This window comes from Drosophila tropicalis, unplaced genomic scaffold (genome assembly GCF_018151085.1).
Source record: "Drosophila tropicalis isolate 14030-0801.00 unplaced genomic scaffold, ASM1815108v1 contig_878, whole genome shotgun sequence".
In the NCBI taxonomy this organism is placed as follows: domain Eukaryota; kingdom Metazoa; phylum Arthropoda; class Insecta; order Diptera; family Drosophilidae; genus Drosophila; species Drosophila tropicalis.
The window spans coordinates 7,528,945-7,547,871 of record NW_027173374.1 but is presented as its reverse complement, the minus strand read 5'-3'; the positions used below and the strand labels follow the sequence as shown (position 1 = coordinate 7,547,871).

At 42.2% G+C, this 18,927-nt stretch overlaps 2 protein-coding genes across 2 annotated transcripts; both read left to right on the top strand.

Moving 5' to 3' along the window:
- Doa (Darkener of apricot) lies at positions 1 to 18,337 on the top strand. The gene is given in 14 exon segments (XM_068302052.1): positions 1 to 1,528; positions 1,530 to 1,863; positions 2,137 to 4,494; positions 4,497 to 5,809; positions 15,176 to 15,251; positions 16,055 to 16,121; positions 16,183 to 16,276; positions 16,278 to 16,297; positions 16,365 to 16,455; positions 16,527 to 16,697; positions 16,755 to 16,924; positions 16,983 to 17,096; positions 17,168 to 17,376; positions 17,441 to 18,337. Coding segments are annotated over 14 exon segments (6,231 nt in total). The 5' UTR covers positions 1 to 442; the 3' UTR covers positions 17,569 to 18,337.
- LOC137585988 (uncharacterized protein DDB_G0280579-like) lies at positions 5,825 to 12,112 on the top strand. The gene is made up of 2 exons (XM_068302051.1): positions 5,825 to 8,244; positions 10,181 to 12,112. The coding sequence occupies exons 1-2, from the start codon at positions 7,892 to 7,894 to the stop codon at positions 10,863 to 10,865; spliced, it is 1,038 nt and encodes a 345-aa protein (XP_068158152.1). The 5' UTR covers positions 5,825 to 7,891; the 3' UTR covers positions 10,866 to 12,112.
- Positions 18,338 to 18,927: the final 590 nt, after the last annotated feature.

Genomic DNA, 18,927 nt, shown 5'->3' with positions numbered 1-18,927 from the left:
CAACCAAAACAAAAGCACCAAAAATCGTGATGTATATACAACTATTGAGCTTATAATATATTTATTTGCGTTATTGAAACTATCAATCGAAGGAAGGAAGCAAAAGTCTTTTGTCGTTCAATTAATCGCAATGCATTTGCCAAAATGCCAATGAGACATTGACATTGAGCGTACGATCGGCGCGATCCATCCAACCCGACATGGTTATAGACAATCCGTCAGGCAGGCAGGCAGGTTTCTTTTTAGTTAGAACGTTAGAAGCGACACGAGTCTCGCCAAGTACACCAAACCCAACGCAATTCGACGAAAGAATTGTCTCAATAGAAATCTAAATATTAGATAACCAACAAAAAATTCGGTTTCTTTAGATTTGTTTTTTTTTTTAGTTTAGTGAGTAAATTGTGTCCAAAACAACGCACAACAACTACCACCTGCTCCAGCAATGTCAAACGAACTAAGCGAACTGATCGCTCTTGGATGTCCAGACTTGAGTACCAAGTCGATGGGTGGCCAGCAAATCGATCTAATGGTTAGTGCAGAGCGAAGACTGAGCATTAAACAAATGACGGCCACAGATTTGGTCAATCTTCGTGCAGCAGCCGCTGCCGAAGCAGAGGCACAAGCTCGAGCATTAGCCGAAGCTCAGGCAAGAGCCATAGCCGAGGAACAGATGCGTTTGGCCGCTGCTGCCGAGGCCAATGCAAGAGCACGAGCTGCCCTAGAAGTGGAAGCTCAACTTCGACGTGCCATGGAATTAGAAAAGAAACGCGCTGAGGAAGAAGATCAGAAGAAGAATAATCATCTGCCCAGTTCATTGGATGATGCTATGGAAATGCATTTGATGAATGCCAGCAATGTGAATGCCGCATCAAGAGAGAAGTCATCGCCAACCAAAAGTGATTCCCAACTTGTTGATACTCTTGAGATATTAAGAATGCAACGCATGGCCCGTGATGCTCGTTCTCAGAATCGAGATCGAGAACGTTCAATTTCACCAGCATCGCGTAATCATGAGAGGAGCGCTGCTCCCAATCGTTTAGACAGCTCCAGCAGAAGCAGCGTAGATTCTGCTTGCATCTCGGCATCCGCCTCGAACTCCCGTCATCCCAGCAAAGCCACAAGTCGTCGAGGTAGCACCTCCAGTGCCATCAATGAGCCAGCTGTTGAGGCTCCACCGCCAGTTCCACCTAAATTCCCACTATGTAAAACAGTTTCGGCACCCAATATGATGAATCGTCGTCGCAGTAGTCTAACTGCCCTCTTTCCGGGTCCATCGCCATTGGTGGCACCAGAACCAACTCTTCACAGCAATCCCACGCTTGTGCCCGAATTGGAATCTCATCCTGAACGTCAAGAGGATGGCTATCGTGAGATACCTAGTGGCAAAATGGTACATCGCACCAAGACACCTCCGCCTGTGGGTGCCAATCTGGGTGTTTGCCTCAAGCGGGTGACTGCACCAAGTGGTTCGATTACCATCAAGCCTAAAGAAGCTCCCATGCTGGGTGTTGTTCTTCGCAAAGTCGAAAAAAAAAACTGTGCAACAAAAGAGCATTCTGGACGATGATAAACCACTCTATCATTTCTCCATCGTTCGCAGCGACAATAAAGAGCATGTTCCGGCCCAGAAGCCGAAGCCAAAACCGCCTGCAGTAAAGCCATCTCCAGGTGGAATTCTAACAGGGCCACAAGTCATACGCACAGTGAATCCGCAAGCCAAACAACCGGTAGCTGTCAAGCCTCAACGACCTCTTCCGGGTGTGCCTATAACTATTACGAAAATTGAGGGTGATAAGATTATAATCATCAAAAAGATTATTGTGCCAAAGAATAGTAAGATACCGGAACAGTATCTGCAGGTTGGTGGTGCTGAATCCCCTAGTGATTGCTCGTCTGTGTGTGGTTCAGTCCAGTTTGGTTATAGTCCTAGACGTCTAGTGTATTTGTCTTCCTTTTCTTGGTTGCATTGCATTCCTTGTGTTCTGTTCAAAATCTTTAGTAGAATTTGCCTCGATCTTGTCTTCATTCAATCACGTTTCAGTTATAAAAATTAAAGTAAAACACACACACACACACATACTTAATTGATGGAGGTATTGCCCACGCCTCGTTTTAGTTTACGCGAAATCCAATTAGAAACCTAAATGAGTGAAGATGTTAGCAAGGCCGCCGTTGCAACATCTCAACCTCAGCCATCAGCAGCAGTGGCGGCAACACCATCCAGTGCTTTGAAAACCAAAGAAGAACCATCTCATCCTGCCATGCAAAAACCAACGCCACCGCCAGGGAGCGGTCAGCAATTCTTTCAAGTCGTGACGCCACAGTTTGCCTCCGTTATGTCCTCCACCATGCCAGAGAGCAAATGCGCCTTGCGCTCGCCGATATCTTCGCCACTGGCTCTACGCAAGAATCGACCGTTGTTGCCTGCAAGTCCGAAGTCAACTCCGCCATTGCCGCGTAAACATCATCCTTTGGCCTACAATGCGGCCACGGGCACAATAACCAGTGCCGCCGCCAGTGGTGCAGGGGGATCTGGCACTGTTTTGCCGGCACGTTTTATGGCCACCATAGCATCTAGTCCTGCTTCCAGCATATCGTTGTCATCATCCAGTTCTCCATCGTCGTCGCCGCCACCGCCGGTACCTTGTCGGGCGCCCAAAAAGAACAGCAAATCGGGTGCAGCATCTGGTGCCCCTGGTGAGATCAATCTGGATAAGCTGCTGCAGCAGCAACAAGAGCTGGAAGAGAAGTCTGCAGCAGCCACGAATAGTGCCAAATTGGATGCTAATTTCTATGACGCAGAGATCGAAATGATGAATAAGTACTTGAAGAGTCTGCCCGACTATAGCGAACTGGATCGAAAGTTGCATCAGGAGTTCCAAGAGTGTGAGGATCTGTATGATCGTCTCAAGCGACAACAGCAACAGCCATTGGCCAAATCCAATTCACAGCAATCAGTTAACCCAGTGGCAACTGGCCCAAAACTGTCCAAGTCATCTTCAATTAATTTTCAAAATAATCGCCCAGCTGCTCCAATGGCGACCTCACGCATGGCCTATCCATCTATCTTTGCCCAGACCCCGGGTGGAGGAGAGCCAAAGCTTCAACGTAGCATATCTAGTTCAAATATGCCATTGAACATGCCCACAACACCGACGCCGATGGCGCCGACGCCTTTTCGACCGCTGCCTCAAAAGAACAGCTTGCAAAGCGGTTCGAATCTCTCATTGAATAAACAATTGATGAATGATTTTTGGAGCGACAATTTAAACAGCTCAACAAAACGTCAAACACCAAAGAGGACTTTCTGGAACTACGAGAAGATATGCGGGGCCCAACTGGGAGATGCAGGTCAACCATTTAAAGTCGACGCCAAGACGGCCAAGAAGTTGGCCATATTTGATCCCACGGTGGCAGAAGCTGCACAAAAGGAGTTACTAAGAGAGCAGCAACCGTTGAAACAGACCCAGCAGCAGCAGCAACCACATAAATTACAAAAGAACGCATCTCTCTCGCATCTGGACCTCAAGGTGAGGCAGGCTGTGACCAAAGATGATCTCTACAAGCTCATCTGTAATGAGCAATCCCCCACGACGATGACGCCAACGGCTATTCCGGCGTTTATAAGTCGAGTGCCTGTGAAACAACAGGCAGCGCCGCTGCCAAAAAGTGTCTCGATGACTCATGTGCCAGGTGGTAATCCATCACCTCTAATCCGCACCTCCAGTAGAACACATATTCCGTGCTATATGAAAAACTTGCCATCCCTTAGTCGTAGTACTTCCAATTCCGCGATTTTGATGTCACAGCCACGCAAAGAGCAGCCAGCGCCCCCGCCGCCGCCTCTTAAAGAGCCAGTGAAGCAACTGACTGCTGTGGTCTCTAAACCAAGCACCGGTGGTGTCTATAAAAGTTCAAGTAGTTCATGTGTGCCTTCGCCTCGTTGTGCTGCTGCACTCTTTCGTCGGCCGGTCGAGATCCCGAACACGACAACACCAACTGCTACTGCAACGATGACGACGTCGACAGCATCAACGATGCCCATTGTAGAAACGGCTTCAGATTGTCCCTCTTTAGATCGCAAATCGGAGAAGAGTAATAGCACTATAAGTACAAGTAGTTTCACTGTGACCAATTGTTGTACAACACATTTGCCTCAGCTATCAAAGTTTACCTCATCGTTTCACATTGCTCCCGCGGCCACATCATCAACAACAGCAGCAGCCACGGCAGCAGCAACAACGACAACGACGACGGCAGCGACCTCAACATCCTCACAGCAGCAGCAGCTGCAGCCAAGTGAACAAAGCAACAAAGTCTTAATGCAGAATAGCTCAGCACAAGAGATGCCAACATCATCATCATCATCATTAACAACAACAACATCATCTATATTGTCGTCGTCGTCAGCAGCCACAAAGCGCCAGAAAGATGTGGACAACAAGCTAGAAAAATGCTTAACCGACATGCTAAAGTTGAAGAGCAACAACAGCACGAATCCTCCCCCCCCATCATGTCACAATCATTGATGACAGGCGAGCACAAAGAACAAACGGCAGCGATGTCAACTGCAGCGTCGGCCGCAGCAGCAGCAGCAACAACAACAACTGCAACAGTGCAGCCACTTGAACCGCCCACGACAAGCACAGTCAGCAGCAACAGTGGCAATAGCAAATATTCGGGCGAATCGCAGATACCCGTACCAGTGCAATTATTCGACCCGCAGAAACCATTGCTGCAGCAGCAGCCACGGATTTGTTATCCCATAGGCAAGTCAAATTCTACCTCACAATTGCCCATGGCTGGATATCAGCGATTGTTGCAGCAGCAACAGCAGCAGCAGCAACAACATCAACAAGAACAGCTGCAACAGCAGCAGCAGCAGCAACATTACCCCCAACATAAGCGACCATTCCTGAATTGGAATAGCTTTGCATGTTCGGCCATGAATGGATCTAGTGATCCCTTCATGCAACAGCAACAGCAGCAACAAGTGCATCCTCATAAATTGCAGCAGTCCTATTCCTCTTCTCATGTATTGGCGGCTAAACAGCAGCAGCAACAACAACCCAAATCCGGTTTAGCCATGTTTCTGCAAAAAAACAATAAAGAGAATAAATTTGGACAGACGCCCATGACACATCAGCAACAACAACAACAGCAGCAGCAACACCAACGTTTGTTGCAAGGTACCGGAATGTTGCCACAAATGTATGGATATCAACAAACGCCAAACTATCCCCGATCTGGAGGTAATGGTGGTCCACTCACTCATTCGGTATCATTTAGCTCTGCCCAAAGGCCAACGGCTATGCAGTTCCATCAACAGCAACAACAACATCAACAGCAGCAACAATATCCCAACTTTGGACTTGGAATGATGAGTCGAAACTATTATAATTTACCCAAACAGCAAACGGAACAACGTAAACCTTTACAGACTTTTGATCCGTATGCCTATCCCAAGCCAAATCAAATCAAATACCAGCAACAACAACAACAAACGCATCCGCATACGCAGCAATATCTCAATGCAACGGGAACGGTAGCAACAGTCGGTGGTGCTGGTGCTGGTGGGGGACAAGTAACGGCAACAGCTGCGGCGGCGGGACTTCAATATGATCCAAATCCAACAAATACGCAATTATATTATGCGTCGTCGTCAACTGCGGCGGCGGTGCAACCGCAGCAACCACAACAGTTACCACCAGCATTGCAACAAAGCAATTCTGTCATATTCAATCACTCAAACCACCAACACCAACAAAACGAAATGTCCAAGTCCGCATTGGGACTACATTTCATCGAGGTAGATTCTATTCCCAACCATAATCCATCTATATATACATATATATATATCTCTATGTATATCTGTTATGCATTTATGTTCGTTGTGTTGTTTGTTGCCTGAATCGCTCGCCTCGCCTTGCTGCCCCTAGCCTTAGCCAACATTAACTAACAACAATGATGCTTCTCCTGCTTCAACCATATGTTTTTGCCCCCAAAAATAGCTGCTCGCCTCTGCCTGCGCTTGCCCTGCCGTCTGTGCCTGCCTGACTCATTCGCTCCAAAAAGGCCACAGAGACTATAATGTTTGCCCTCCCTCTGAATACGTTTTCACTCACTTCCTGTATACTTGTTTTTTATTTCGCGGCGCTTCAAGTGTGAAGCCCTCAAGCAAGAACACCTTTCTATCTCTCTCTTTCGCTCTGTCTACCTCTCTTTCTCTCGTGCACTTGCCGTTGCACAATCGCAAAAAAAACTATAGGAAAATTCAATGAAATTCAATGTCAATTTCTTGTTTTTCGTGAGCTCTCTCTAAAAATAGCTTGGCCACCACATTTAATTTATTATTTGTTTATCTTAACTTGTTTTTTTATTTAAACTAATCTTTGTTGTACTTTTTCTCATTTCTTTTTATGGAACGCCAAAAAAAAAAGAACAAATTTTAATTCTTGTAATTTTTGTAGAATAATTAAAAAGCACTAAAAACTGAATGCGGGGGAAATGTGTGCGCGATCAGCCAAAAAGAAAAAAAATAATCATAATAAGTATTGCCCATCTATAAATATGTGGTCTAACACCTACCACAATATTATTGCTCTCTGTATTCTCTCTCTTAGCAGAGGGGGAAATGGTCTATGAGACTTTGAGAATACCCTAACTACAGAATGATTAATCTTGTTAATCAAAAATGTCTAGCATCTGAATTGTTTGTTTGTTTGTTTCAGTCGGTCTTGGTTAGGGTATGTCAGTGTGTATACCCTATGATACCTCTCATACCTATTTTGATGGCTGCTTTTTGTGGTTTTTAGTAGGGAAAACAATAATAGAACCAACAGGAGGAGGAAGTATGTATATACACTCTTCAGCATACAGATCTCCCGCACCGTTCTACCGCTTCTACTATTAGAGTCGTTTGGATTCTCGCTGAATTCTGAGAATAGTACCACTCGCCTGCTACTTTGGGAACACTCTGTTGTCGTCAGCATCAGCGTCGACGCCTTCGTCTTTGGCCGCAGTAGTCGACAGCATTGCGATATTTTCAATTTTTATAATTAGTATTTGTGGCGTGCGCTTTCGTAAATGTTGCTCTGATTTCGGTTTGTTGTTCGAACGCCATTCTCGAACCCCCAAATGAGATTCTCACTTCTGTAGGACTGATGGATAGGAGTTGGATCAACCTCAGTTCCCATCGAATGGATCAAAGTGCGTTTAAACAAAGTCCATGTGATAATGATGGATAATCAAATCATCAATGAAATTTGTGTGGAATGTCAAATTGATGATCCTTTTAATTGAATTTCGTATCGGCGGTTGCTAAATTTTGATCGCGTTTGACGGCGGTGGCTGCTTCTGTTGTTCTCTGTGTGTATTTCTATTTCTGTCGGTGGAGCGGCCAAATCTGTTTCTGTTTCTTTCTTTTTATTTGTTCATTTTGTTTTTCTATTTATTCAATTTACAATTTCAATTATTTTTACACATTCCTTTGTATACGAAAAAAATACGCTCTCAATCAACAATATATGTACAATATTATGTATATGCTAAAATACGCTACATACACACATACGCGATACGTTTATGCAGAAGAAGCAGCAACCAACCAACCAACATCACTCTTTCTATACAAAATAGCGAAACAAGCAAAAGCCAAAAATTAGTACAATTAATGAAATAGACCAAGTCAGAGGAAAGAAACCCGCCAAAGAACAACACACAGGCTAGACCATCATACCGATCAACAGCAGCAGCAGCAGAGATCATCTCATCATCGACAAAGAGAATTGTCGTCATCATTTGCTCTGTTTGATTTCTGTTCTCGTCGCTCCTCTCCTCTTACCCTCGTCGACGTCGTCGTTGGAAGCAAACAAACAAAAATATTTGAAAAATGGCCACATTTTTGAATCGCTTTCATCGGGAAAAAAGCGAAAAGATTTTACCAAATGTTGCTGCAAATAGTGAAAATAACAACAACAACAGCAGCAACAAGGGGAGCAGCAGCAGCAACAAGAAAACAGCTGAGATTGATACAGAGGCAGCAACATCATCAGCTGCTCCTCGTCCACAAAGACGCTATATGCGTAGCGCAACGGCTGCCAGCGTCACCCAACTACTCTCTGAGAGCTGCAACAGTTTACTGCAGAGATTTCGACGAAATCCGAGCGAACGACCTGATAATAAACAGCAGAAGCAGCAGCAGCAGCAACATCAGCAGCAACAACAACAACAACCACGCAATCGGTAATCGATGCAAAAGAAGTGAAGCAAAAGATTTATAATTTATTTTTAATTTTACACTTTTATTTGCCGTATTTTACTTTGCCTTTTTTTTTTTTACCATCGTTACAACAAAAAGTCGGTCAAAATGTTGCCACAATGCGTGTCGTGTCGCCACTCACTAGAGAAAATGAAGAAGAAGCAAAAGAACTCATCATTTATTTTGCTTTCGGTTTCGGTTTGTGTGTTCTTTAATTTAGAGCCCAAAAGTGATCGCCGCGTAATTACGAGTTTTTAGTTGCAGTGCAGCAACACGCTGCTCTGGCTCGCTTTTTTCCTTCAATATCGTCGTCCGTTGTGCGTTTTGTGTATGTATATATTCAAAAAACATTTATATAGTTTTTCTCATTTTTGCATCTTTTTTGGCAAAAAGAAGGAGGAGCAGAAGAAGAGGAAGAAGGCCAATTATGTAAACATTTCGAGTGCGTGCGAATCGCGTTGAACTCTAACAAAAATATTGTTGTAATGCGTTTGAAAAGTGTGAACAATTCGAATGACTTTTATTATGCACATCATCAGAAGAGACCGACAAGCAAAAAAAAAAAAATATAATCATATTTTCATTCATCATTATCACAATCATAAATCACTTGAAGTGACTTGAAGCGGAGCTCATCAACAAGTTTTTGCATTCAAGTCAATCTAATTGGCAATTTTTTGTGGCGGGGAAAGTTTGACAAGATGGAAATTGAAAAATAACTCTTAACGCCTTCATTTCCTGCCCATTTGAATTTTCTCGGATTTGATGTAAAAAGTTTTTCTCAAAATGTTTGTACAGTGCAAACTTTTTAAAGATCGAGTCGATCGGGAAAAGCTTTCCCAAAAAAGCTTATTACTTACTCCCTCTCTCTTTCTCTGTATCTCTCTTTGGATTCTCTTAAATTCTCTATGATATTTGCTTCCTCAATTCTAGGCCATGTCTCAAGTCCACATCTCAGTTAAACATATTCCATGTGCATATAAATGTCTATATATACATATATTCTTCTCTGATCGGTTTTTTATATTGTTTCGTTTTTTGATTTGCGTCTTTTGTAATACATTTTTATTATTATTATTGTTGTGTTGAGGTTCTCTCGCGTTCGGTTGTAGAATTTTAAAGTAAAACGTAAATAATTTTCTGCTTTGTTCTTGTACTTAAAACAATTTCCTTCATTGCCATTCCAAAAGAACCGGAGTTCAAGGCATTTGTTGTAGACTTTCTCTCGATCACTTCCCAGTTTTGGTTAACCTGACGGAAATGTCCCGCGATAATGATGATGATGATGATGTCCGTTACAGGTTACAATTTATAATGAAAATGCAATTAAAATGAAAACCACACGCAGCTGTTGCTTTGCTCTTGGCAGAGACAAAGGAACATTGATTCCAATTCCATACCATACCAATTTATCCAATCTCATCCCATCCACCCACTCATCCCACTCATTTCTATATAGCTATGTCGTCGGGTAGCTTGTCTGACTGACTGTCTGCCTGTTCGCTCTCTCTCTTTCCCTCTCCTTCGTCTGAGTGTGTGTTTGTTCTCACTCTGGCAAGTGCGCAATATTTTCACACTTTTCACAAAAATAAAAACGATTCCTCAATATTTTTTTGTGGCTCTACGAGACGGGCGGGCGGTCGGTCGGTCATTTCTATCTACTACTACTACTGCTTCTTCTTCTTTTGGTCCGTCGTTCTCATCGTGTTCCGTATTTTGGTCGTTGAGAAAAAATTTTGAAAAATTTTCCTCAGTTAATTTTTGGTCCGTGTTGTGGCAGCGCGTCCGATTGTCGTCGTCGGGTTTCGAGGCGCGCAAGAGATCGAATCATAAAAAAAGACAGCTACAGCTAGCTTCTTCCAGATCAAAAATCGTATCGATAGAATTTCGTATTTAATTGTGGTTTACTTTTCCATTTAGTACGTCGACGGCAGCGGCAGCAACGTCGGAGACCATCATCGAGGATAGTATCAAAGAAAATAGTGAAAACGACAAACGGAATAGGGAGAAGAGTCGCAGCAGTTCCAAAACTCCAACGAATGACTCCAACAATAATAGAAAAGGCAGCAATAACAAAAACAAAAGCAAAAGCGGCACAAACCCAACGGATCAATTGCTACAAAAGCTAAACAAACGTCGCCGCAGTTCGGAGAAGTCGTCTTCCTCCCATCGAAGACACCCGGAAGCGGAACAACAGAACAGCAGCAGCAACACAATGAGTGATCGTCATAGACGATATTATGCCGGAGTTACCGGCGGAGGCTTGGGTAGCACAGCCAGTAGCAGCACCGCCGGATTAGGCCTGGGCTATCATCATCATTATCCCAGTAGCAGTGGCATCGGCGGCGCCATGGGACGATACCAGAAGAGCTCCACTACGGCAAATGCTCTTGACAGATTGCGTACGCATCTAAGCCCCGTTGGGAATTACTATAAGCCACTGATTCGTGGCTTGGGCGGTGGCCGGCGTGATCTCGACGATGTTAGTATATGGTTTTTTTTTTCCCCGGAGCGGCGTGCAGTGTGCAAACCAATGGGATGGTCAGATCCCAATCTCAGACAAGTGACTCATGTCTCTCATCGCATACGAAGGGGAAATTGTTGAGAGAATATTTCACAATTTCCATGAGCCATTTTCACCTGTCTGTCTGTCTGTCTATCAGTGTGTGACACCTGGCGACAAAGTGAATCAGCAAAAGTCACTGCCCTAAATCTGTCCAGTTAAAGAGGAGTACTTCCATTTCCACCTTCCCCCACCACCCCTCAGGCAGGCGTGTGTATGCACCTAAGAACTAATAAGTAGTAGCCTCGGCAGTATATATCGTTGTCGTCGTCGTGGGTGCCCCCACACGGGAAACATTTTATAGCACGATTTGTAGATTTCTTGTTCCTCACTTTGTTTTCAATATGTGTGTGTATATATCTTTGCCTTCTTTTCATTCTCTTGCCGTGTGTGCGTATACGACGATGCCGAATTTATTTTCGATTCCAACATTTTGGCCGCCCATTCTTCTCTTCTCGGGTTTTTTGCTTTATATTCCTCGATCTCTATTCCACATATAAATATATGGGGGATATATATATACATATATAGAGAAGAAACCTATTCACAAATTTTTCTATCGTTTTATATATAAACTTTGAAGGTCGGCAATGGTTGTTGTTGGTTGTGTGCCGTGGACATTTTTGTTTAGATTTCGCTAGGCGCATATTCTAAATAAAAACACACACGCACACACACACACACACATAGTTTCCCCTATCTCCTCTCTCTCCAGAAGAACTCACACGGAATGAAAAACAGCAACAATAACAACAACTAAAAAGATATAATGCTGCTTTTTAGGAGAAAGTTTAGTTAGTGTTTTGGGTCTTTATATATTTTTTTGTTATTTAATGGCAGTGAAATTGTGCGAAATGAAAAGCTTCAAGCACCATAATTAGCCATTGCCGAAAAGGCCATTTAAATGGGTCTACGGCTGAGTCTGACTCACAGACACACGTTGGAGTCAAAAATAGAGACTCACTCTCTTCTGGAGCGTAAAGAGTCGTCTGCGTCGCCGTCGTCGTCGTCCATCGTTACCGTTGGTTTCACACGAGCGCTGCTTTTAAGCACTTTCCTTCTTCATTAACCCCTCCAAACAAAAAGAAAAATACAATGCAATCCAATCCAATCTTCAATTCGTCTGGTTTCTCTTTGTGTGACGCAGCAGCGTCGCGATTTGCTGTTGGATAAAGACAAGACACCTACCACCGGCACCACCTCATCAGCTGCCGGGGGTAGCAAACAGCAGTCAGCCATCTCGCGGCTGGAGAATAAATACTCGGATATCTTGGAAAGGGCAGCCGGTCGGAGACGTCATGAAGAGGATCGGGACAAGACACTGGAGCCAGATGATTATGGTCCTAGCAGTGGCCTGATGCGTTCGGCCACATCACATCAATTGGCTGCGGGCAAGTCAAAGTTGTCATCTAGCTCATTTAATGCCTCCGATCGCAAGGAGCGGACACCGTACAGAGCTCGGGCCCAAAGGCAACGCTATATGGGCGATTCGAATGACAGTGGCTACCTGACAAGTGGCAATCGTCTGCTGGATGAAAACTATCCTGTGGACTACGGATCGCGTTATGACTATCACGATGCCTTGCGTGCGGGTGGAGCCACGGGTTATCCATCGCCGCGTTACCCACGCCGAGGAGCTGAAGAGGATGCTGCACCACAACGCTCCACTAGAGCCTATGGCCGCACAAAAACTAGCGGTGGAGGATTAGGAGGAGATAGTAGTCTAGTGGGAGCCGATATCTTGGATTCAGATCGAACCTTGAATTCAAGAAATCGTTTTGCCTATCGCCGAAAAGAACAACCAGCGCCTGAGTTGACAGCTGAGGAACGTGAGATTCTGGCCGATGATCGTTCCTCAGAGGATAATGCAGCCATCTTGATGCTATTACGTGAAGATAATCAATATCTTGAGGCTAAGAAATTTGAAGAGCGCATGCGCAAAAGGCGTGAACTGAGAGAACGTGTTAAACGACAAGAAGAAGCGGCAACGGCAGCAGCAACAGAGGCCGCCGCGGTCGCTGCAGCAGCAGCAGAGGCTAAGAAGACTGAAGAGGCAGCAGCAATAGAAGCGGCAAAGGCCAAACAAAAGGCGGCAAAGGAAGAAGAGGACACGACGCCCAAGGAAGTGCCAAAGAAGAAATCGCGAAGCAAAAAAGTAACTAGCGATGATAGCGAAGATGATGATGATGATGCCAGTTCGTCAGAGAGTAGCTCTGATGATGATGAACAAGACTCTGCAACTGGTGTGAAACTAACCAACACAACAACAACAACAACAGATACACAGAAAACACCAAGCACAAACACCACAACCACAAACAAGGCCAACACTCCCTCTACTTCCTCCACCAGCAGCACATTAAATGCTATCAATGGTAGTAATTCCTCTTCATCAAACACATCTACTAGCACCTCTGCTCTTTCTAATCACGCGACAGCAGCAACCACCACCAGCAACAGCACAACCACCAACAAGAGCCGTTTTCTGCTCCACTCAGATCGCAATAACAACAATGACCTGTCCAAATATAAGCCCACCAATCACTTAATGCACTCCTCCAGTTCGGGTGCATTGGCCTTTGGTGGCATTGGGGCACGTCTGGCGGCTGCTGCGGATACAACACGCCGCCAGCAACAACGCTATCAGGGTGCCAGTTCGCGTACGGCAGCCGTTCTAAGCGAATTCGATCGCTATAAGCCCAGTTTGGGATCAAGCTATTTGCATGATCCTTATAGTAGTAGCACAACCACCACCTGTAGTAGTCGTCGCTCCAATGTGGCTGGTGCCTCGCTCTATCAGCGTCACCAGCAGCAACAGCAACCGCTGCAGTCGTCCACATCCTCCCACTATCTGCAGCAGCACGATCAATATCTGTTATCGAAGAGCGCCACATCGTCGGCGTTGTTCCACAGGTCACGCATTCCAAAGACACTCTCGACATTTGTAAGCTCCTTGTCCCAGAACTCTTGCCAGAATCTGGATTTGCCTATACTTTTGAGCTGGCTTTTGTGTTGATTAAAGCTTAAGTTTGCTGCCGATTCTCATAACCAACCAATATGCGCCCTCTTCCTTCCCTCCTGCCCCCCGCACACTTATCCACAAGCTAATAGCATGGCAAAAAATACAAAAACTAATTTCGAAACTAAGCTTTTACTTTTTGCATGTGCCAATCCCCAAAACCAGCAAATGCAGAGCAGATTGTTAAACCAAACGTAAGAAGAACAATTTAACTGACTTTGACTTAACTTATCTTTTACCCATACCTAAAAACCGAACTAAGAACAAGATAATTAGTAACTTTTAAGCTCTAATGCCCCTTGTTTTATGTTATTGTTTTTATGTTGATATATTTTCACAGTTTTTCCTTTTTTTTATTGATTGCCCTTACTTACACACAGAGAAAAAAGATAACACAATATCGGGTGCATCTTCCTTACTCTATATATACATACATACATACATGTGTATATATATACGATGATGAAATGTATTTGCCTTTCTATATATTTGATATTTGTTGTTCATGTTTTCCTTTAATTACTATTATTATAATTATTATTCTCTCTATATATATATATGTATCAAAAAAAGAAAAAAAAACATATCTATAAACAATTATTAACCATTTTTGTAAACACAAATCTCAAAAAAATTTGTCCGAACTAATTTTCTTATCGAACAAACGAAACGTATTTTTCTCGTGTTTTTTCTGAATATGATGATGAAAATCACAATGATGATGATGATGATGATGATGGGTTGATGATGATGTACATACAACTTGATGATGATGATGATGAAATGATGTTAATGGGTTGGTTTATTTAAATGCGGATTTTGGATTGCGTTGGTGCCAACGTGGGATCTTGTGGACTCTAATTATTCTGATGTGGCTGGATTATGGACAACAATGATGTGATGACGACTCCTGGATTGTGGCGGCGTCCCATTGAAATATACATTTATATATATATATATATATATCAAATTATATGTATATATTTGTGTATTTTTTTTTTTTTCTCTTTCTTTTTATGTTTCTTTTCTCTCTATTTCAAATTACATACTTTTTTACCATACACGCACACACGCACCTTATGTGTACGTCTGTATCTGCCATCAACAACAACTACCACGACCACGCCCCCCCTCCATACTACGCCTACGCCTTGCCAAAACAACCCACTACCAAAAACTCTCAAAAACTCGTCGCAACAATGGATAAAACTGGCTAAAAACAAAAAAAATAAACAAAAACGAAAATATGCGAATGCACCACCCGCAATTGAACCACCACCACCACCCGATCGATCGACAACAACAACAACTCTACAACAATCGCCCAAAACAGACAGCAAAACCCGTCATTCAAGATGATGCTGATGGTCACTTAATTTACCACACCGGAGACATTCTCCATCACAGATGTTCGTGACAATTTTTTGTTTTTAAATCTTTTTTTAATTTCTTTGAATATGCCATATATATATTTTATGTTTAGAACAAAAGAACAGACACACACACACTTTCATAATAATCGCACACACACACCACATAGATAAACCAAATTTAATGCCCAAAGTGCATAAATATCTATCAATCTTCTTCTTCTCCTTCAACTCTCTTTTATGATTTATACTTTCCAAGTTGTTTTTCCTTTTTCATTTTTTAATTATTTTCACAATTTCAATTGAAAACAAAATCGTGTCGCGTGCCGTCGCCGCCTTGCAACAATATATAATCAAGAGATATGAAATGTGAGAGTGAGAGAGGCGACTTCAATACTTCAATTTATTCACACAATTTTCAACTCAAAACTTTTAAAAGAAATCTTCCTTTTTGGTGTCTTAATGACACTTTTGTTGTTGTCTTCCGTAAACGAAAGAAACGAATCATCTCTCACTCTCAGTCTTACTTTGTCTTCCTTGTGGATGATCTACGGCGCGAATACTTAATTAGTTAATGAATTAATAGTATTAACAATTAATTGAATATGATATGATATATTATGATACACTTTTTGTTCCGTACAACACACACACTAGCTAAAAAAATATCCACTCGAGTGTTTGGGTTACTTTTGCTTAAATCAAATCTCAAATCTCATCAAGAATTAACTCAGTTAAAGTTACAGGTTTAGATAAAAAAGAAATTAAGATCAATTTAAAGAACCGTAATCATATATTGAGAAGAACCTATTACAATTTGCCTTCCTTTTGCCAAATTTCAGATAAAATCATGGCCACTTTGGGCGAAGGTACATTCGGACGAGTGGTCAAGGTGAAAGACATGGAGCGGTAAGTCCATCTCCTCCGTAATACACCTTTTAATAATCATAATCTATTCATTTTTTAACAGTGACTACTGCATGGCCCTGAAAATCATTAAAAATGTGGAAAAATATCGTGAGGCAGCGAAACTCGAAATCAATGCCTTGGAGAAAATTGCCCAAAAAAGATCCGCATGGTGATCAGTAAGTTGAAAGATTACTAAATTCCAGTTTAAAACATTCATAAACTTTCATTAATTTACCTGAATAGCTTGTGCGTAAAAATGATTGACTGGTTTGACTATCATGGACACATGTGCATAGTCTTTGAAATGCTTGGACTAAGTGTTTTCGATTTTTTGGTAAGACAGAAACAACATTTACAAAAAGCAGGAGTCAGAAACTACATGATTCATTTCTATTTGACTTTCAGCGTGAGAACAACTACGAGCCGTATCCGCTGGATCAAGTGCGACATATGGCGTATCAATTATGCTACTCTGTGAAGTTTCTACATGACAGTCGTTTAACGCACACGGATCTCAAGCCGGAGAATATATTATTTGTTGATTCGGACTATACGGCTCATTATAATCATAAGATTGTAAGTGGGGAAATGTGTGATGTGATCTTTCTTACTAATCCTTTGCGTTTCTTACAGAATCGCGAAGTACGCCGTGTCAAAAACACAGATGTGCGTCTAATTGACTTTGGCTCGGCTACTTTTGATCACGAACATCACAGTACAATTGTCTCGACGCGACATTATCGCGCGCCTGAGGTCATACTGGAACTGGGATGGTCACAACCCTGTGATGTATGGTCCATTGGGTACGTTTGTGTCTATAACTAATCCAAACTCTGTTTATAATCTGAATCTTCTCTGTAGCTGCATTCTTTTCGAACTGTATCTGGGCATCACACTGTTTCAGACCCACGACAATCGCGAACATCTGGCGATGATGGAACGAATTTTGGGACAAATACCATATCGCATGGCACGGTAATACAATGCAGCTCAAGCTTTCATTAACCATGGCGCAGTTCTCTTCACCGAAATCGTTTAATGTGTAGCAATCACACTCTTTACAGCAAAACCAAAACCAAGTACTTCTATCACGGTAAGTTAGATTGGGATGAGAAGTCGAGTGCGGGCCGTTATGTGCGTGACCATTGCAAACCATTGTTCCTGTGCCAACTGAGCGACAGCGAGGATCACTGTGAGCTCTTCAGTTTGATTAAAAAGATGCTGGAATACGAGCCCTCATCACGCATTACGTTAGGTGAGTAAAATTTTCTTTGAAAATGATTCAATATAAGGCAATAATCTTGGTTTTCTATATCCAGGTGAGGCATTGCGTCATCCATTCTTTGATAGACTACCACCACACCATCGAGTTGGCGAGATAAGCAACAAGCAGCCACTCTCCTCCGGCAGCAGTAGCCGGGAGCGCTCTCACAGTCTGTCCAGATGAGAATTACAGCGATTTGGTTATTGTTGACAGACAGCGTTGAGCACACATCCATATAACAGACATCATACACTACGTGCACCAGCAGCAGCCACAGCACCACCACCACCACCATCACGTCCTGCCGCGATAGCTTCATTATCTTCATACAGCAACAGCGGCGTCGGCGGCAATTACCACAATTTTAATTACAACGGCGTACAGTAAATTAAGTGCTAAAGTTTTAGAACCTTTGGAAATCTTTGAACTTGACTTGTATATAGATATTTCTTATACACAAACGATATACACTATCATCATCAATCACTCATTTAATTGCTCGTGTTGCTGTTCGCCAATTGAGCTGTCCTGTGGCATTGTCGTCCTTCCTCACACAAACTCCAATCGCCTGCCCAATTGTGTTTTGCTATGTGATGAGATAACCAAATCGTGTAAAATATTGATATATATAGTTATATATATATAAAAGTGCGTCCAGAGCGACAACAGAAGCAGAAAAGAAAACTAAACAAATAACGACATAATTGTGAATGTCATTGAAGTGTGCACAGTTTTTACACTGTTCGATAAGGAACAAAACGACTGCAACATTTAAAGATATCTACAAATTGTAGTAGAGTAATGTATAGTAGATGAAGTCGCAAGTAGAAATTTTACGAGTGCGTCTAAAATTTGTAATTAATTACATCAATTTCAACAGCGTACACATATATATATACATATATGCCTACCTACCTATACATAAAAAAAAATATATATATGTAATTGTAAATGTAAAAAGAGAATTGTTAATACGCCCCCCTCCGCCCTCTGTGTGCAACTACGAGCAAATTTGTCAGTTACCACAGCGCGCATTTTGTGTTAATTTTCATAACATGGCAGCCCTCTTCCGAGTCATTTCTCCTCTTAGATTAAAACATTTTATTTAATTAGAAGAAGAATGTGTCCCCGTTTAAGGACTGCGCTTGTTCATTATTTTGTCCTGTCGTGTCGAGTATCGAAGATTTTATGCTAAAACAAAACAAAAATGCATGATTAAGGCATCAGCAACACTACAGAAATTGATGGAGAAAAAGAGTATATATTTATATATATATACTTAACATACTTAATTCAAAAATGATTGTGAGTTAGTTTATTATTACTTAAATATTAATTTTTAATTACATTATTTGCAATTTAACCCGATCAACCAGCATATAAGGTATATAAAACAATTATCGTCAAGTTATTAAAAAAAATGGAAATAAATCTATAGAAGAAAAAAAAAAACAACAAAAACAATTTGTGAATTTTTAATTTATGGCAAAAGAGAAGTTGAAAACGACCCTAAAATTTAGATATCAGTGGATTATAAAGCTT

Excerpts from the sequence above, each read along its gene's own strand:
- LOC137585988 (XM_068302051.1), top strand. The coding sequence starts at position 7,892 with ATGGCCACATTTTTGAATCGCTTTCATCGGGAAAAAAGCGAAAAGATT. Across the intron at positions 8,245-10,180 it reads CAACAACAACCACGCAATCG|TACGTCGACGGCAGCGGCAG; the intron begins GTAATCGATGCA and ends TTTTCCATTTAG.